The 21,646-nt window shown below is 47.0% G+C and overlaps 1 protein-coding gene across 1 annotated transcript; it reads left to right on the forward strand.

Annotated features, from left to right (window-relative positions):
• The first annotated feature begins 329 nt into the window (after positions 1 to 329).
• LOC119366260 lies at positions 330 to 1,892 on the forward strand. Its single transcript, XM_037631957.1, has one exon. It carries the CDS (start codon positions 847 to 849, stop codon positions 1,564 to 1,566), a length of 720 nt encoding a protein of 239 aa, XP_037487854.1. The 5' UTR covers positions 330 to 846; the 3' UTR covers positions 1,567 to 1,892.
• Positions 1,893 to 21,646: the final 19,754 nt, after the last annotated feature.

Below are 21,646 nucleotides of genomic sequence, written 5' to 3' on the forward strand. Positions count from 1 at the left end.
CGAGCGAGCAGTCGCCGTTGAAAGGAACCGGCCACCCACGGCACGCACAGCCGCTGCTCCACGTGACCCTCACCCATCCACATCCACATCAAGCTCGTCAGCTAACCCCGTCGGGGACACCGGAGTTCCGCGGCACCCGAACCACGCACGCACGTCCCCGCGGGAAATCGCATCGACCGACCACCGGCACGGCACCACCACAGAAATTTTCACCAGCGGGACGGCACTTGGTTGTACGACGTCGAGCCAGCAGGTGGTGACCTGACCCCCTACTAATTCTCCCAAAAGGTCTGAACTTGTTCACGGCTGAGGCCCAACCACGCCACGCCCGTGCGCTTCGCGTGCACCGCCGTGCCGTGCCGTGCCGCCGCCGCACCGGCGACCGTCCTACGTTTACGCGGTCGTAGCGCGGACTTCCGTTGCCGTCGCGACCCGACCATACACACCCCACCACACGCCACAAGTAGTACAACCCAAACCAAAAACCAAAGACGAAGTTGGACCAATGGAGATTTGCCATGCCCGTCGCCTTGGCTTCTCGCCGGCTGCAATAATAGGGCCGGAGCCCTCGGTCCTGGGTTCCCACCCACCAGACCCAACCCACCTCCACACCACACCACATCACCTCACACCCCAAGGGTAGGGTTAGCCCATCCCTTGTTGTTCTCTTCCTCCCTCACCTCAGCAGCCGCCAAACAGCAACGTCGCAGCCGACGAGCCCCACCCACCCCACCAACCCCCGCTCCCCGCCCGCCGTCGACCAGGTTGGTGCCTGCCCGCCCGCCACTTAACCCGCCCGCCACCGCCAGCCAGTGAGTAGTACTACTATTTCTTTGACCTGCGGGGATGAAGAAGCTGTACCAGGGGAAGGGCCGGCGGGTGCACCCGGCGCCGGCGCCGGCGCCGGGGCAGGACGCGTCCGCGGTGGCGCTCGCCATGCTGCCGGCGACCCTGCTGGCGCTCGTGGCCGCGCTCACGGCCGAGGAGCAGGAGGTGCTGGCCTACCTGCTGTCGGGCGGGGCCGGCGGCGCGGCGGGGGGCGCGGGCGGGGGCCGGCGCCGGCGGCTCAACGGGCCGCACCAGCCGGAGATGGGCTGCGGCTGCTTCGGCTGCTACAAGAGCTTCTGGGCCCGCTGGGACGCCTCCCCCAACCGCCACCTCATCCACCGCATCATCGACGCCGTCGAGGAGGGCTCCGGCGGGGGCGAGGGAGCAGCCAAGGGATCCGCACCAGGGGGCGCCACGCGCCGTGGTCACCGCCGCCGGCGCCGTGGCCGCGGCGGGCCGTGCGCCGTCGACGCCGCCGCCGAGGAGCACGGAGCCGCGGAGGCCCACGTCGGCGTCCCGGACGAGCACCTGCACCCGCAAGGCTGCTGCGCGTCGGACGGCGGCGAGGACGGCGACTACGAGGGCGACGAGGACGACGGCGCGGACAGCCTCTACGGCGGCGAGGAGGCCCTGACGGACGACAGCGACTGCGCCGGCGCCAACAGCTCCGCCGAGAAGAGCGCCGTGGGCAAGCTGGTGCGCTTCATCGGCGAGAAGGTGTGGGCCGCCTGGACCTGACCGGCATCCCCCGCCGCCGCCGCCGCCGCTAGAACTTCTCGTAGATTAGGTTGAAGCAAGAATGGAGAGACCGCCAAGAAGGTCAGGTCAGGTCAGGTCAGGTCAGTGAAACCAGTAGTAGTACTAGCAGTTGGTTTTGTCCAAGCAAGCAAGCAAGCAAGAGCATCCGCTCTATGCCCCTTTTGATTTCTTGCAACTCTGATGAACGAGCAACCCCGAGGCTCCGGGTGGGGATTAAGAGTCCAAATCTCCCCACATCCAGGCCTCCCATGTACCATATTTTTGCTCATTTGGTTCAACAAGAAACTTTCCCCATTTCCCCTTTCTCTCCTCGTCATTGATGAGCTGCTTCAGCAAAATCTTAGTAATCTGAACTGTCGATTGATTCCTGCTGCTAGTTGCAGGACCAAGAATCTCTTCTTTACTAGTTCTTGTTATTAAAGCCTGTAGAAATGATTAAGTGCCAACCTCGTTGTCGCCTGGCCCATTTGCCTTGCCTGCTAAGCAAAAGCATCTGCGCAAAGGCGCCGGGGTTCTGCAAAGCCCTCGCTAACCTTGTTCCCCTGCTGCTCACTCATGGTGCGCTTCGGTGACACATCCATCCCGAACGATGGAATCATGCGAAATATTAGTAGCAAGTATAATCTTTGTTATCGTTGTTGTTGTCGTTGGTTGATTGATTTGATTCGAGCTAGCTAGCTAGCTGGAGCAGTTCGCCACACCGATAAAGCTCGAGCTCATAAACAGGAATTAATCATCGTATCTGCAGAGCAACGACCACCGCGACGTGGCGGCAGAACTGGGGAACTGGTGCGAATTTGACCCGAAAGCGGGAAGCTCCCGTGCGACTGCACTGCTGCTCCCACCTCTCTCTTTCTCGAAAGGGAACCACTACCATCTTTTGAACCATGCCTTTTATTAGTGTTTCTATTATCTATGCTTTGAGAGGGGTATTTTTTGTGTATTCAATTGTGGCATTGGAGGAGGCAAAAGGAGGATTAGATATTTCCTCCTCCCCATGTACCGCATCGGTACTTACCCAAAAGAATTGCTAAGTGTACTACTGGCGATTGCAAAGCGGAAGTTATCCGTGGGCTGGGTAGTTTGTTTCGCTCCCACTGTGACTCTGCTCGGCGAGGACGACGTGTACTCCACGAAATTAAGCCCTTTAACTTTACCACATCCAGTACAAAGCTTACGGCACTTTAATAAGCTAGTACTACGTGCTAGTAGCACCAAATTCATCTAAAACTTATCTAGTAGCTTTTTATCTTAGGGTGGGAGGTTTTGTAGCTTTGCTCCCTCCTCCCATGTCATGGCTGATGCATGGCGCAAGCTGGCGGCCATGTTGCAACGAAATTGCATACGTTATCCTGGCGCCCGAACAGCTGCGTTTTCCGTTGGGCGGAGAGAAAGCCCGGAACCAAGGGCCACTGTTTGACTGCCCTACAATGTTGAATTGTTGAGGCCCATACTAACTAGCCTTTGGAGCAGCTGCCACTGCCAAGAAGGTAGGGTGTGTTTGTTTGATAATGCCCACGCTACACCAGTTTTTTTTTTTTTTTGAGAAACAAATGTGGTAGTGCTAATTGGCAATAGCTGGTTTTTCCCAAATGGAATGTGAAAACTGTTTGAGAAGAAGGGGTGGGGGGACATGACTCAGGATGACACCAATTGGCAGCAAACCAAACAGAGAAGTGGCCAAGAAAGAATTCATGGCTTGGCAGCGAACGGAAGGAGAAAAGTCACTGTAGCCGGTGAGCCTGCCGGGAAAGCGGAGGTTGACGGGGGCACGGATGACGGGGTATGTCACTCCTACTACTACTACTACTGGTGCTACTGCTACCGGAGGACAGGGAATTGATGGGCACATGCAATGCACCTGCGCCACTGCCTGCCTGCCTTGCGCGCTTCACTCCCCCTCGCACACACTCGCTCACTGGCGCGCGCGCTGCTCCAGTCCAAGGTACAGGGCAGGGCAAGGTCGTAATGAGGGAGGGCCGCGACGGAATGGATCGCCGCATTTGATGATACTGCTGTACTCATCAGTGAATTCATTCATTCGGTTTAAATGAACGGCTTCGATGATCGCGGGCGTTGCTGCGGAAGGCCAAGGAACGAGGGGGCCTTTATGACCCCCGCGTTTGCGTTGCGCACCCATTGTGGGCTTCTTATGTTGCGTTCATGTAATGTTTTTGCAAGAAATGGTGCTCCCTCGGAAAAGAAATGGCAGTACTCCCTCAGTCCAGGCTTATATATTTCCTAATACGTGCTTCGAAACTTTGTTTCAGTAATGTACTGTACGAGATATATGCCATAATGCCAAAAGGATTGTACAGCTGGAAACAAAAAAAAATCTGATTGTCAGTAATAAAGAAATAAAGCAAATAGTATTACGCTTACTCTTATAATAACCCAAACAAAGGAACTACGAAGTTAAAACAAACATCCTCATCGTTTGTTGACTCATGACCAGACCACACCGACTTCACCACATATTTTGCCACACACAGGACTAGACGACTTTGATTTTGTCGTCGGAGCATGCTTTGCCATGTCATTTTTCGCACTAGTGACCAGATGACTTTGACTTTGCCGCACCGAAAATTGGGTTCGCCACGACCATGCCTACCAATCTTATCGTCGCCGAAGAGAGGAGACATGCTCGGTGAGAGAGAAACTAGGCCTTCTTCCACACCAACCAAACATGGACACACAACAATTTCTATGTCGATTTGCACCGGCACAAAATTGAGTCCACAATTGCAAGAACACATTAAGTTCGCCAGTGCCGCCTCTAGTCCGTCGTTTCACCTCTAGCTAGGTGCTTCGCCCAAAAGGATAGATTGCCAAAAATTGACGCAACTAGCAGACAAACACAACACACCACACCACACCACACCAACATAGAGTTAACACTAAAACCGTCATCATTTGTCGGACTCGTGACCGGGTGACTCTGACCTCGTTGCAATTTTTGTCGCACTAGTGACTAGATGACTTTGACATTGCCGCAACAAAAATTTGGTTCACCATGACCATAGTTATCAATCCTACCATTGTCGAAGAGAGGAGAGATGTTCAAAGAAATGCAAAACAAGACCCTCTCCTACATAGAACAAACATGGACACACATTGTTCTTATGTTGGTTGCACCATTGCAAATTGCATAAGCAATGGCCGGCCAAACACCAACTTCAGCAATGCCACCTCCAGTTGTCGATTGGTCCCCCTCTAGGTAGGTGCTCTAACCAAAAGGACATATCTCCAAGATGATGTTAAAATTAGTGACGACCTCTAAAGCGCGAGGGTCAATTGAAAGAGATAGAAAGAAACGATTTGCTACATTTACTACCTCTCACCACTGAAGGACTTGAATTGTCACAACAGACAAACGCGAAAATTGGCAGTGAGGAGTACCAAATGCAGTGAGTGTTTTCTCTCTCTTGTGGTTTGGCTTTAGTTTTGTATTTTCTAAACACATGTGCATACACCGCATACTCGAGATTGGATCTACGGAGCATCAAAATCGATAAGTTCATTGATAACTTGCCCCTATCGAGGGTTCCACTGGAGGTGGGCATATTAACCAAGATTAGGAAATAACCAGGAATGAAATCAAACGGAACAAGACTAAAAAAATCGGTCCCAGAGCCGCCTATGCGTAGGGTGTTGGGGAACGTTGCAGAAAATAAAAAATTTCTACGCTTTCACCAAGATCAATCTATGAGTTCATCTAGCAACGAGAGAGAGGAGTGCATCTACATACCCTTGTAGATCGCGAGCGGAAGCGTTCAAGAGAACGAGGTTGAGGGAGTCGTACTCGTCGTGATCCAAATCATCGATGATCCTATTGCTGAACGGACAGCACCTCCGCGTTCAACACATGTACGGTTGGGAAGACGTCTCCTTCTTCTTGATCCAGCAAGGGGGAAGGAGAGGTTGATGAAGATCCAGCAGCACGACGGCGAGGTGGTGGATGCAGCAGCGATCTCGGCAGAGCTTCGCCAAGCTTCTACGAGAGGGAGAGGTGTTGCAGAGGGAGAGGGAGGCGCCAAGAGCATGGGTGCGGCTGCCCTCCCTCCCCCATCTTTATATAGGCCCCCTAGGGGGGGGGCGGCCCTAGGAGATGCAATCTCCAAGGGGGGCGGTGGCCAAGGGGGGTGGCTTGCCCCCCAAGCCAAGTAGAGGCGCCCCCACCCCTAGGGTTTCCAACCCTAGGAGCAGGAGGGCCCAAGGGGGGGGCGCACCAGCCCACCAGGGGCTGGTTCCCCTCCCACTTCAGCCCATGGGGCCCTCCGGATTAGGTGGCCCCACGCAGTGGACCCCTGGGACCTTTCCGGTGGTCCCGGTACAATACCGGTGACCCCCGAAACTTTTTCCCGACGGCCGAAACCTGACTTCCTATATATAATTATTTACCTCCGGACCATTCCGGAACTCCTCGTGACGTCCGGGATCTCATCCGGGACTCCGAACAACTTTAGGGTTACTGCATACTTATATCTCTACAACCCTAGCGTCACTGAACCTTAAGTGTGTAGACCCTATGGGTTCGGGAGACATGCAGACATGACGAGACGCCTCTCCGGTCAATAACCAATAGCGGGATCTGGATACCCATGTTGGCTCCCACATGCTCCTCGATGATCTCATCGGATGAACCACGATGTCGAGGATTCAATCAATCCCGTATACAATTCCCTTTGTCAATCGGTACGTTACTTGCCCGAGATTCGATCGTCGGTATCCCAATACCTCGTTTAATCTCGTTACCAGCAAGTCACTTTACTCGTACCGTAATGCATGATCCCGTGACCAGACACTTGGTCACATTGAGCTCATTATGATGATGCATTACTGAGTGGGCCCAGAGATACCTCTCCGTCATACGGAGTGACAAATCCCAGTCTCGATTCGTGCCAACCCAACAGACACTTTCGGAGATACCCGTAGTGCACCTTTATAGTCACCCAATTACGTTGTGACGTTTGGCACACCCAAAGCACTCCTACGGTATCTGGGAGTTGCACAATCTCATGGTCTAAGGAAATGATACTTGACATTTGGAAAAGCTCTAGCTAAACGAACTACACGATCTTTGAGCTATGCTTAGGATTGGGTCTTGTCCATCACATCATTCTCCTAATGATGTGATCCCGTTATCAATGACATCCAATGTCCATAGTCAGGAAACCATGACTATCTATTGATCAACGAGCTAGTCAACTAGAGGCTCACTAGGGACATGTTGTGGTCTATGTATTCACATGTGTATTACGATTTCCGGATAACACAATTGTAGCATGAATAACAGACAATTATCATGAACAAGGAAATATAATAATAACCATTTTATTATTGCCTCTAGGGCATATTTCCAATAGTCTCCCACTTGCACTAGAGTCAATAATCTTGTTACATTGTGATGAATCGGACACCCATAGAGTTCTGGTGTTGATCATGTTTTTCTCTAGGGAGAGGTTTAGTCAACGGATCTGCTATATTCAGGTCCGTATGTAGTTTACAAATGTCTATGTCTCCATCTTGAACATTTTCACGAATGGAGTTGAAGCGACCCTTGATGTGCCTGGTCTTCTTGTGAAACCTGGCTCCTTTGCAAGTGCAATAGCTCCAGTGTTGTCACAGAAGAGTGTGATCGGCCCCGACGCATTGGGTATGACTCCTAGGTCGGTGATGAACTCCTTCACCCAGATTGCTTCATGCACTGCCTCCGAGGCTGCCATGTACTCTGCTTCACATGTAGATCCCGCCACGACGCTTTGCTTGCAACTGCACCAGCTTACTGCCCCACCATTCAGAATATACACGTATCCGGTTTGTGACTTAGAGTCATCCAGATCTGTGTCGAAGCTAGCGTCGACGTAACCCTTTACGACGAGCTCTTCGTCACCTCCATAAACGACAAACATATCCTTAGTCCTTTTCAGGTACTTCAGGATGTTCTTGACCGCTGTCCAGTGTTCCATGCCGGGATTACTTTGGTACCTTCCTACCAAACTTACGGCAAGGTTTACATCAGGTCTGGTACACAGCATGGCATACATAATAGACCCTATAGCTGATGCATAAGGGATGACACTCATCTTTTCTCTATTTTCTGCCGTGGTCGGGCATTGAGCTGAGCTCAATTTCACACCTTGCAACACAGGCAAGAACCCCTTCTTAGACTGATCCATATTGAACTTCTTCAATATCTTATCAAGGTATGAGCTTTGTGAAAGACCTATGAGGCGTCTCGATCTATCCCTATAGATCTTGATGCCTAGTATGTAAGCAGCTTCTCCAAGGTCCTTCATTGAAAATCACTTATTCAAGTAGGCCTTAATGCTGTCCAAAAGTTCTATATCATTTCCCATCAAAAGTATGTCATCTACATATAATATGAGAAATGCTACAGAGCTCCCACTCACTTTCTTGTAAACGCAGGCTTCTCCATAAGTCTGTATAAACCCAAACGCTTTGATCATCTCATCAAAACGAATGTTCCAACTGCGAGATGCTTGCACCAGCCCATAAATGGATTGCTGGAGCTTGCATACCTTGTTAGCATTCTCAGGGTCGACAAAACCTTCCGGCTGCATCATATACAGTTCTTCCTTAAGATGGCCATTAAGAAATGCCGTTTTGACGTCCATTTGCCATATCTCATAATCATAGTATGCGGCAATTGCTAACATGATTCGGACGGACTTTAGCTTCGCTACGGGAGAGAATGTCTCATCGTAGTCAACCCCTGGAACTTGTCGATAACCCTTAGCGACAAGTCGAGCTTTATAGATGGTAACATTACCATCCGCGTCCGTCTTCTTCTTGAAGATCCATTTGTTTTCTATCGCTCGCCGATCATCGGGCAAGTCTGTCAAAGTCCATCCTTCGTTTTCATACATGGATCCTATCACGGATTGCATGGCTTCAAGCCATTTGTTGGAATCTGGGCCCGCCATCGCTTCTTCATAGTTCGAAGGTTCACCGTTGTCTAACAACATGATTTCCAGGACAGGGTTGCCATACCACTCTGGTGTGGAACGTGTCCTTGTGGACCTACAAAGTTCAGCAGTAACTTGATTCGAAGTACCTTGATCTTTATCATTAACTTCCTCTTCAGTTGGTGCTGGCACCACAGGAACATCTTCCTGAGCTGTGCTAATTACCGGTTCAAGAGGTAGTACTTCATCAAGTTCCACTTTCCTCCCACTTACTTCTCTCGAGAGAAACTCTTTCTCCAGAAAGGACCCGTTCTTGGCAACAAAGATCTTGCCTTCGGATCTGAGGTAGAAGGTATACCCAATGGTTTTCTTAGGGTATCCTATGAAGACGCATTTTTCCGACTTGGGTTCGAGCTTTTCAGGTTGAAGTTTCTTGACATAAGCATCGCATCCCCAAACTTTTAGAAACGACAGCTTAGGTTTCTTCCCAAACCATAATTCATACGGTGTCGTCTCAACAGATTTAGACGGTGCCCTATTTAAAGTGAATGTAGCTGTCTCTAGAGCGTATCCCCGAAATGATAGCGGTAAATTGGTAAGAGACATCATAGATCGCACCATATACAATAGAGTGCGATTACGACATTCGAACACACCGTTACGCTGAGGTGTTCCAGGCGGCGTGAGTTGTGAAATGATTCCACATTTCCTTAAGTGCGTACCAAATTTGTGACTTAAATATTCTCCTCCATGATCTGATCGTAAGAACTTTATTTTTCGGTCACATTGATTCTCTACCTCATTCTGAAATTCCTTGAACTTTTCAAAGGTCTCAGACTTGTGTTTCATCAAGTAGACATACCCATATCTACTGAAGTCGTCAGTGAGAGTGAGAACATAACGATATCCTCCGCGAGCCTCAACGCTCATTGGACCGCACACATCAGTATGTATGATTTCCAATAAGTTGGTTGCTCGCTCCATTGTTCCGGAGAACGGAGTCTTGGTCATTTTGCCCATGAGGCATGGTTCGCATGTGTCAAATGATTCATAATCGAGAGACTCTAAAAGTCCATCAGCATGGAGGTTCTTCATGCGCTTGACACCAATGTGACCAAGGCGGCAGTGCCACAAATATGTGGGACTATCGTTATCAACCTTACATCTTTTGGTATTCACACTATTAATATGTGTAATATTACGTTCGAGATTCATTAAGAATAAACCATTGACCAGCGGGGCGTGACCATAAAACATATCTCTCATATAAATAGAACAACCATTATTCTCGGATTTAAATGAGTAGCCATCTCGCATTAAACGAGATCCAGATACAATGTTTATGCTCAAAGCTAGCACTAAATAACAGTTATTGAGGTTTAAAACTAATCCCGTAGGTAAATGTAGAGGTAGCGTGCTGACAGCGATCACATCGACCTTGGAACCATTCCCGACACGCATCATCACCTCGTCCTTCGCCAGTCTCCGCTTATTCCACAACTCCTGCTTTGAGTTACAAATATGAGCAACGGCACCGGTATCAAATACCTAGGAGCTACTACGAGTACTGGTAAGGTACACATCAATTACATGTATATCACATATACCTTTGGTGTTGCCGGCCTTCTTGTCCGCTAAGTATTTGGGGCAGTTCCGCTTCCAGTGACCACTTCCCTTGCAATAAAAGCACTCAGTCTTAGGCTTGGGTCCATTCTTTGACTTATTCCTGGCAACTGGCTTACTGGGCGCGGCAACTCCCTTGCCGTCCTTCTTGAAGTTCTTCTTACCCTTGCCTTTCTTGAACTTAGTGGTTCTATTCACCATCAACACTTGATGTTCCTTTTTGATCTATACCTCCGCTGATATCAACATTCAATATACCTCAGGAATGGTCTTTTCCATCCCCTGCATATTGAACTTCATCACAAAGCTCTTGTAGCTCGGTGGAAGCGACTGAAGGATTCTGTCAATAACCGCGTCATCCGGGAGATTAACTCCCAGCTGAGTCAAGCGGTTGTGCAACCCAGACATTTTGAGTATGTGCTCACTGACAGAACTATTTTCCTCCATCTTACAACTGAAGAACTTGTCGGAGACTTCATATCTCTCGACCCGGGCATGAGCTTGGAAAACCATTTTCAGCTCTTCGAACATCTCATATGCTCCATGTTGCTCAAACCGCTTTTGGAGCCCCGGTTCTAAGCTGCAAAGCATGCCGCACTGAACGAGGGAGTAATCATCAGCACGAGACTACCAAGCGTTCGTAACATCTTGGTTCTCTAGGATGGGTGCTTCACCTAGCGGTGCTTCTAAGACATAATATTTCTTTGCAGCTATGAGGATGATCCTCAGGTTCCGGACCCAGTCCGTATAGTTGCTGCCATCATCTTTCAGCTTGGTTTTCTCTAGGAACGCGTTGAAGTTGAGGTGGACATGAGTGTTGGCCATTTGATCTACAAGACATTTTTGTAAAGATTCTAGACTAATTTCATGATAATTAAGTTCATCTAATCAAATTATTTAATGAACTTCAACTCATATTAGACATCCCTCTAGTCATCTAAGTGATACATGATCCGAGTCGACTAGGCCGTGTCCGATCATCACGTGAGACGGACTACTCATCATCGGTGAACATCTCCATGTTGATCGTATCTTCCATACGACTCATGTTCGACCTTTCGGTATCTTGTGTTCCGAGGCCATGTCTGTACATGCTAGGCTCGTCAAGTTAACCTAAGTGTTTATGCATGTGTAAATCTGTCTTACACCCGTTGTATGTTAGAATTTATCACACCCGATCATCACGTGGTGCTCCGAAACAACAAACTTTCGCAACGGCGCACGGTTAGGGGGAACACTTTCTTGAAACTATTATGAGGGATAATCTTATTTACTACCGTCGTTCTAAGTAAACAAGATGCAAAAACATGATAAACATCACATGCAATCAAATAGTGACATGATATGGCCAATATCATATAGCTCCTTTGATCTCCATCTTAGTGGCTCCATGATCATCTTCGTCACCGGCATGACACCATGATCTCCATCATCATGATCTCCATCATCGTGTCTCCATGAAGTTGCTCACCAACTATTACTTCTACTACTATGGCTAACGGTTTAGCAATAAAGTAAAGTAATTACATGGCGTTTAATCATTGACACGCACGTCATACAATAATTAAGACAACTCCTATGGCTCCTGCCGGTTGTCATACTCATCGACATGCAAGTCGTGATTCCTATTACAAGAACATGATCTCATACATCACATATATATCATTCATCACAACTTTTGGCCATATCACATCACAAGGCATATGCTGCAAAAACAAGTTAGACATCCTCTAATTGTTGTTGCATGTTTTTACGTGGCTGCAATAGGGTTCTAGCAAGAATGTTTTCTTACCTACCTGAAAGCCTCAATATGATATGCCAACTTCTATTTACCCTTCATAAGGACCCTTTTCATCGAATCCGCTCCAACTAAAGTGGGAGAGACAGACACCCGCTAGCCACCTTATGCAACTAGGGCATGTCAGTCGGTGGAACCTGTCTCACGTAAGCGTACGTGTAAGCTCGGTCCGGGCCGCTTCATCCCACGATGCCGCCGAAGCAAAATAAGACTAGTAGTGGCAAGAAAGTTGACAACATATACGCCCACAACAAATTGTGTTCTACTCGTGCAAAGAGAACTACGCATAGACCTAGCTCATGATGCCACTGTTGGGGAACGTTGCAGAAAATAAAAAATTTCTACGCTTTCACCAAGATCAATCTATGAGTTCATCTAGCAACGAGAGAGAGGAGTGCATCTACATACCCTTGTAGATCGCGAGCGGAAGCGTTCAAGAGAATGAGGTTGAGGGAGTCGTACTCGTCGTGATCCAAATCACCGATGATCCTAGTGTTGAACGGACAACACCTCCGTGTTCAACACACGCACGGTTGGGAAGATGTCTCCTCCTTCTTGATCCAGTAAGGGGGAAGGAGAGGTTGATGAAGATCCAGCAGCACGACGGCGTGGTGGTGGATGCAGCAGCGATCTCGGCAGAGCTTCGCCAAGCTTCTACGAGAGGGAGAGGTGTTGCAGAGGGAGAGGGAGGCGCCAAGAGCATGGCTGCGGCTGCCCTCCCTCCCCCTATTTATATAGGGCCCCTGGGGGGGCTCCGGCCCTAGGAGATGCAATCTCCAAGGGGGGCAGCGGCCAAGGGGGGTGGCTTGCCCCCCAAGCCAAGTGGAGGCGCCCCCACCCCTAGGGTTTCCAACCCTAGGCGTAGGGGGGCCAAGGGGTGCGCACCAGCCCACCAGGGGCTGGTTCCCCTCCCACTTCAGCCCATGGGGCCCTCCGGGATAGGTGGACCCACCCGGTGGACCCCCGAGACCCTTCCGGTGGTCCCGGTACAATACCGGTGACCCCCGAAACTTTTCCGATGGCCGAAACTTGACTTTTTATATATAATTCTTTACCTCTGGACCATTCTGGAACTCCTCGTGACGTCCGGGATCTCATCCGGGACTCCGAACAACTTTCGGGTTACTGCATACTAATATCTCTACAACCCTAGCGTCACCGAACCTTAAGTGTGTAGACCCTACGAGTTCGGGAGACATGCAGACATGACCGAGACGCCTCTCCGGTCAATAACCAACAACGGGATCTGGATACCCATGTTGGCTCCCACATGCTCCTCGATGATCTCATTGGATGAACCACGATGTCGAGGATTCAATCAATCCCGTATGCAATTCCCTTTGTCAATCGGTATGTTACTTGCCCGAGATTCGATCGTCGGTATCCCAATACCTCATTTAATATCGTTACCGGCAAGTCACTTTACTCGTACCGTAATGCATGATCCCATGACCAGACACTTGGTCACATTGAGCTCATTATGATGATGCATTACCGAGTGGGCCCAGAGATACCTCTCCGTCATACGGAGTGACAAATCCCAGTCTCGATTCGTGCCAAGCCAACATACACTTTCGGAGATACCCGTAGTGCACCTTTATAGTCACCCAGTTACGTTGTGACGTTTGGCACACCCAAATCACTCCTACGGTATCCGGGAGTTGCACAATCTCATGTTATAAGGAAATGATACTTGACATTTAGAAAAGCTCTAGCTAAACGAACTACACGATCTTTGAGCTATGCTTAGGATTGGGTCTTGTCCATCACATCATTCTCCTAATGATGTGATCCCGTTATCAATGACATCCAATGTCCATAGTCAGGAAACCATGACTATCTGTTGATCAACGAGCTAGTCAACTAGAGGCTCACTAGGGACATGTTGTGGTCTATGTATTCACATGTGTATTACGATTTCCGGATAACACAATTATAGCATGAATAACAGACAATTATCATGAACAAGGAAATATAGTAATAACCATTTTATTATTGCCTCTAGGGCATATTTTCAACATAGGGTCCACCATCAACACCGCAAATATAATCTTGCTTGATGAACCATTTTTCTTTTTCGAATATGCGGTCGGTTTCCTCGCCTCCTAGGCTCTGCACTATTGCGATACACACAACTATCGGCAACTATATTCCTGAGCAGAGTGGATGGAAGGCAAGTACTACAGTAGACCAAAAGGTCAATGTGTCAAGAATACTCGAATTTGATTTCGGTAGGCTGGGGTTCCGGTCGATTGATCGACTTGGTGGAGCTTTTTGAGCGTTTTCACGCTATGAATGCGCCCATGATCGTGAATAGTACTATTATTTTGGGTACACCGACGGTACGACTATGCATGGGACTATCCGGTGGCAGAGCTTGTTGATGATGATTGTTGAGGGGGCTAATCAAAATTGAGGGGCGAAGAAGATACGTTGTGCATGAACTCTGTGAATCATTGATATTCAAGTCTAATAATATTAGAAGTACACTTAAGAGTTTTCCTAGAGTAGGGGGTGCAATGGCCCCCTTGCGCCCCACGAAGCTCTGCCGCTGGGCCTGATCTGTACTACTGATGCTAGGGTTTGACTCTATTGATTTATTCCTCCTACTATTAGCAGGACTAAGAATCTGCTCTTTTAATTAGTTCTTGTCAAAGCCAAGAAATGCTCGGTGTCTACCTCATTGTCGCTTGGCCCATGTCCATGTCCATTGCCTTGTCTGCTAAGCAAAAGCATCTTCTCAAAGGCGCTGGAGTTCTGCAAAGCCATCGTGAAGTCTGTTCCCCTGCTATTCAGGGCATGGCCAATGCATGGCCCTAGGGTGATGCCCCGCAAGCCATGTAGGATCGGATATCCGTAAAAGTAGGTCCAGATAGTGTAGCGGGATCCTCGGCAAGAGGTGAGTGCTTGGGGAGAAAAAGTGTAGTACATTGCATAAAGGTGGAAAAGTTGAAGTGAAGCGTGGGGATGCAAGTGTAGTGAGAGTCTACTTTCTATTTTTTGATGAGGCTCACTAGTAGTAGCTTGCTTTGAAGAGAACAAAATCAATATAGATGCCTCAACCTACTTTTCTTTATCATGACTAGTAAGCATGCACGTGCAACGCACGTCTCAAACATAAAACAGGTGAATTCACATAATATAAAAAAATAAACGTCTTTAAAAATATAAATTAAATGGATACACAATGTTTGATGTCGCTCAAATTGTATTTTCAAAAGCGAGACACAATAGTGGTTATGTTGCTGCATAGAGTAATAGCAGGAAAATATTCTCATTTAAATAAAATCAGTAATTATTTATTAATGCAGTAATATGTGCATGTAGTATAGTCTTCTCTTCGAGTGTAGCCAGGAAAAAAAAGTATAAACTGCCTTACGGTGCAATTATATTGTTCAAGATGCTTAATTCTTGAATCTTATTTTATTCTACTAATCTGCATAGCAAAATATATATTTGTACTAATTTGGATCAAATTATATATATTTTTTGGTTGTGTGGACTGCCAAAATTATATAGCTACCTACTATGGATAATAGGAAATAGAAGATGATATGTGACTACAACGACTTCTATATGAAATAAAGATGATTTACAAGAACTAATTGAAATGTAAAAGGGCTAGAAGAAATCCAATAATTATCATAATAGAAAATATTTATCCGGTTTTGTATGTGTTTATGCGTTGGCAACCATACTAACTTACAATGATGTAAGACGCTTTGTACGTATAGAAACTGAAATGAGTTATGAAGAAAAATAAAAATGGAAGAAAAAGTATTCTAGAGTATTTGTCAAGCTTAACCTTATCAAGCTTTCAGGTCAGCTTCTAAATTACAAAAAAATGATGAATCCTCAAATAAGAAAGAGCCAACAATTTGGAACATGCTACAAAACTGGGGAAGATAGAAAGCATTCATCCTCTTTTTCCTTGTCGTAAGGAGTAGCTTCAGCATACATTTGTAATAATGTAATACCTGATCCGGAAAAAGTTGTTCATTATTATTATTGGAGGAAAGAGGCGCACAGACAAAGAAAGAGAGGCGGTGCAAATAAGGCCTTAAACATCATGTCTTCAAGTTTGATGACTGCAGATATGTTGGATCATTCGAAACTGCACAAATATATAAGAATAAATATATATGCCAAAATAGCGAAAGGTATTTGGTTTCTCTGTCATGAAACAAAAAATCTGACTGAGTACAATTTATATGATTTCTCTGTACCAATATACGGCAGCTGTATTAGGACAGATCCTTTGAAGGATCTATTTATTGGAACTCAGCCGGATTAGTTTCTTCATTGGATCCTTCTGTATGGTAAAATTCTCTTTATTGGAACGCAGTAGAGATTGCATACCTTTACAGAACAGCAAGAGATATTCTCTAACAATAGTTACGGAGTCATGTGACCCATTTTAGATGTATAGAATCATGTAACTGAAATAGTAGTACATCTTCAATATCTTGCCTCCTACTGAATCTTACATAATTTACTGGATTGCTGTGCAATTATGTTAAAGTAACGCGTGTAAAGTTTTCTCTAAGAATGAATCATATATTCTGATTTCCAACCTATCCCTAGAGATAGTGCCTAGGTAGGTGCAACCCACCTTAATTCCAGGTAAAGCAACATCATACGTAAAACACACACTGATCAAATAGCACAAATAAGGCAATTCTAATCAAGGGGATGGTGTTACCTCTTGATACGGTCCAGTTTAATGCATATGGTGGTACGAAGTAAAGCCCAAGGAAGCCGACATGAACATGAGAATTAATCATGGGAAATAGACTCTGCATCTTGACTTCTTCAGTATCCCTCTTGATCCTACTTTGTAAGACAAGATTGCTGCATTCTTATGTACGTGCCATATATAATTACACATTTCCAGTACAGCAATCGGCAACCTAAGATAATCTCAAATCTATAATTCTAGATTGCTTGAAGGCCCGTGATTCTTATTTAATATGTAATGCACGTGCACCCACTGAACAGACACTTTGTCGGCATGGGTGCTGCGAACGGAGCTGAAGTCAATGCGGATGTCAATGGTTGCTGGAGAGCATGCCCTGGACGTGGATGGACTCGTCGCAGTAGCGGCAGAAGAGCACCCGGCCTCCAAACAGAAGACGATGGCGGCGATAGCACATGTGTTCCCGGAGAAAGACGAAGCTCCTCGCGCTTCCCCCATCGTGGCTAGCGTGCATGATGGCAACAGGCGGCTCGCGATTAGCTTCCTAATAGGATGGATGCGTCCGAGATAAGTTTTTTAATAGGATGGATTTGTCTGAGATTAGTTTCCTAATAGGATGGATGCACTCTGATTTAGTTTCCTAGAATAGGACGCACCCGTGATTATTAGTTTCCTAATTGCGCAGGCGTGGAGTTTCATATTTTCCTCCACGGTGGAGTACGGTCAGTCAATGTAAATTGCTAAGTGCACACAGAAAATGATTTAGGTTAAGGCTAACCGATAGATTGATTTTAGTGGGCCTAATCGTGCGGTGGTATTGGATCTATGTACGCTTTATGGGGTGTGCTTAAAAAAGTTCTTGTTTGATTGTTTAATAGTAGTATAGAAAACTGCACAAATATATAAGAATAAATATATATGCCAAAATAGCGAAAGGTATTTGTTTTCTCTGTCATGAAACAAAAAATCTGACCGAGTACAATTTATATGATTTCTCTGTACCAATATACGGCAACTGTATTAGGACAGATCCTTTGAAGGATCTATTTATTGGAACTCAGCCGGATTAGTTTCTTCATTGGATCCTTCTGTATGGTAAAATTCTCTTTATTGGAACGCAGTAGAGATTGCATACCTTTACAGAACAGCAAGAGATATTCTCTAACAATAGTTACGGAGTCATGTGACACATTTTAGATGTATAGAATCATGTAACTGAAATAGTAGTACATCTTCAATATCTTGCCTCCTACTGAATCTTACATAATTTACTGGATTGCTGTGCAATTATGTTAAAGTAACGCGTGTAAAGTTTTCTCTAAGAATGAATCATATATTCTGATTTCCAACCTATCCCTAGAGATAGTGCCTAGGCAGGTGCAACCCACCTTAATTCCAGGTAAAGCAACGTCATACGTAAAACACACACTGATCAAATAGCACAAATAAGGCAATTCTAATCAAGGGGATGGTGTTACCTCTTGATACGGTCCAGTTTAATGCATATGGTGGTACGAAGTAAAGCCCAAGGAAGCCGATATGAACATGAGAAGTAATCATGGGAAATAGACTCTGCATCTTGACTTCTTCAGTATCCCTCTTGATCCTACTTTGTAAGACAAGATTGCTGCATTCTTATGTACGTGCCATATATAATTACACATTTCCAGTACAGCAATCGGCAACCTAAGATAATCCCAAATCTATAATTCTAGATTGCTTGAAGGCCCGTGATTCTTATTTAATATGTAATGCACGTGCACCCACTGAACAGACACTTTGTCGGCATGGGTGCTGCGAACGGAGCTGAAGTCAATGCGGAAGTCGATGGTTGCTGGAGAGCATGCCCTGGACGTGGATGGAGTCGTCGCAGTAGCGGCAGAAGAGCGCCTGGCCTCCAAACAGAAGACGATGGCGGTGATAGCACATGTGTTCCCGGAGAAAGACGAAGCTCCTCGCGCTTCCCCTATCATGGCTAGCGTGCATGATGGCAGCAGGCGGCTCGCGATTAGCTTCCTAATAGGATGGATGCGTCCGAGATAAGTTTTTTAATAGGATGGATTTGTCTGAGATTAGTTTCCTAATAGGATGGATGCACTCTAATTTAGTTTCCTAGAATAGGACGCACCCGTGATTATTAGTTTCCTAATTGCGCAGGCGTGGAATTTCATATTTTCCTCCACGGTGGAGTACGGTCAGTCAATGTAAATTGCTAAGTGCACACAGAAAATGATTTAGGTTAAGGCTAACCGATAGATTGATTTTAGTGGGCCTAATCGTGCGGTGGTATTGGATCTATGTACGCTTTATGGGGTGTGCTTAAAAAAGTTCTTGTTTGATTGTTTAATAGTAGTATAGATGTTCCCGAAGAAAGACGAAGCTCCTCGCGCTTCCCCCATCGTGGCTAGCGTGCATGATGGCGGCAGGCGGCTCGCGATTAGCTTCCTAATAGGATGGATGCATCCGAGATAAGTTTTTTAATAGGATGGATTTGTCTGAGATTAGTTTCCTAATAGGATGGATGCACTCTGATTTAGTTTCTTAAAATAGGATGCACCCGTGATAATTAGTTTCCTAATTGCTCAAGCGTGGAGTTTCATATTTTCCTCCACGGTGGAGTACAGTCAGTCAATGTAAATTGCTAAGTGCACACAGAAAATGGTTTAGGTTAAGGCTAACCGTTAGATTGATTTTAATGGGCCTAATCGTGCGGTGGTATTGGATCTGTGTACGCTTTGTGGGGTGTGCTTAAAAAAGTTCTTGTTTGATTGTTTAATAGTAGTATAGAAACATCTGTATCCATATGCCACCATTGTATATGCCCTCATAGTTCGCTTTGGTGACATCCATCTCCCCTGAACGATGGAATCATGCATCATTTGTACCAATAGTAAGTACAATCTTTTTTGTTGTTTGATGTTGATTGATTTGATTTGGTGAGCGAGAGTTGAAGCAGTTCTTGGCACCGATAAAGCTCGAGCTCAACCAGGAATTAATCATCACATCAGCAACAATAGCCACCGCGACGTGGCAGCAGAACATGTGGGAATTAGACCCAAAACCCGTGCCACTGCTGCTCCCATCTCTCTCTTTTTTCGGAAGGGAACTACTACCATCTTTTGAACCATGCCTTTATTAGTACTTCTTCGCTTTGAGAGTTGTGTGTGTGTATTCAAGACTAAGAATTCACTTATAACCACAACAAACGATCTACGAAGTTGAAACCAACACCGTCATCATCTGTCCCAGTCATGACCGGACGACAACGACTACTTTGACTTGTCGACAGGTGTAAGGGCATTCTTGTCCCTATGTAGTTTTGGTGATTGATGACAATGCCTTTGCGGACTAATCGTGTGTATTGAGCTTTTCAGATATATCACGACTAAACACAAGATGATTTGATGCCCCTCGGAGATTATAGAAGACGGCCTTTCTCTACGTTTGGTTCGGTGGAGTTGAGTCGTAGGAAAGCCGTACTATTAAGAGGGGGTCCGCTTTGGAAAGGTTTGGGTGGAATCTCACGTACACATTCCCTTTTGCACCACCTTTCCTCGAGCTCCTCGGAGTGTTCCTCCGTCTCACCGTGTCTCTGCCAAATGAAGGCCTCGGTCTTGCTCTTCTCAGGCTAGCGGTAGTACTGCTCTTTTGAGCGGTACTACCACAGGAGCCAGTGGTAGTACCGGGCTCCGGCACGGTAGTACCGTAGGCTCCCACGGTAGTACCGCTCATCCGAGCGGTAGTACCGCGAGCTATGGTCTGGCTCCGCTCTCTAGCGGTGGTAGGCGCGGATGTAATTTTTTACATCCGCGTTCCCGCCGGTAGTACCGTGCTGTGGCGCGGTAGTACCGTGGCACCAGGCCAGGCTCCGGAGCAGGAGCGGAGGTAGGGGCGGATGTAATTTTTTACATCCGCACCCTCCATGGTAGTACCGCACCCTCGGTCGCGGTAGTTCCGTGTCGGATTTTTGCATGACATTTTCTCAGCGGAGGTAGTCACAGATGTAATTTTTTACATCTGTGCCTACCAGGCCTAGCCCATGTCTGCCTTGCGGAAGTACCGCATGGGACCGTGGTAGTACCGCTCCTGTGGATCTACCACGCCCTGTCGGTGCTCCTTTTTGCCTGGTCAGGTCTCTGCCGTGCTCGCGGTAGTACCGCGGTCGACCACGGTAGTACCGCACGCCAGTGCGGTAGTACCGCGCTTGTGGAGCGGTAGTTCCGTGGGCCGCGGGCTGAGTGGTGGGCAACGGTTGGAATTGTCCCCCACTATAAAAGGGGGTCTTCTTCTCCAAGAAGACTCACCTCTTCTGACCCTAAACTCCATTGTTGCTCCAAGCTTCATTTTCGGCCGATCCCTCTCCCTAGCCAATCAAACTTGTTGATTTGCTTGGGATTGGGTGACAAGGCCCCGATCTACACTTTCACCAAGAGATATTCGATTCCCCCCACTAATCCCTAGCGGATCTTGTTACTCTTGGGTGTTTGAGCACCCTAGACGGTTGAGGTCACCTCGAAGCCATACTCCATTGTGGTGAAGCTTCGTGGTGTTGTTGGGAGCCTCCAAGTATTGTGGAGATTGCCCCAACCTTGTTTGTAAAGGTTCGGTTGCCGCCTTCAAGGGCATGAATAGTGGAATCACGGCATCTCGCATTGTGTGAGGGCGCGAGGAGATTACGGTGGCCCTAGTGGCTTCTTGGGGAGCATTGTGCCTCCACACCGCTCTAACAGAGATGTACTTCCTCTTAAAAGGAAGGAACTTTGGTAACACATCCTCGTCTTCACCGGCTCCACTCTTGGTTATTTCGTGCCTTTACTTTTGCAAGCTTACTTGTGTTGTATCTACTACCTGCTTGTGTGCTAGTTGTCATTGCATCATATAGATTGTCCACTTAGTTGCATATCTAGACAACCTATTTTGTCGCAAGGTTTAAATTGTTCAAGAAAAGCTTAAAAATTGTTAGTTGCCTATTCACCCCCCTCTAGTCAACCATATCGATCCTTTCAACAGGGC

This window comes from Triticum dicoccoides, chromosome 2B (genome assembly GCF_002162155.2).
Source record: "Triticum dicoccoides isolate Atlit2015 ecotype Zavitan chromosome 2B, WEW_v2.0, whole genome shotgun sequence".
Classification (NCBI taxonomy): Eukaryota; Viridiplantae; Streptophyta; class Magnoliopsida; order Poales; family Poaceae; genus Triticum; species Triticum dicoccoides.

What these genes read in the sequence shown, in the direction of transcription:
- LOC119366260 (XM_037631957.1), top strand. Translation starts at nt 847, where the DNA reads ATGAAGAAGCTGTACCAGGGGAAGGGCCGGCGGGTGCACCCGGCGCCG.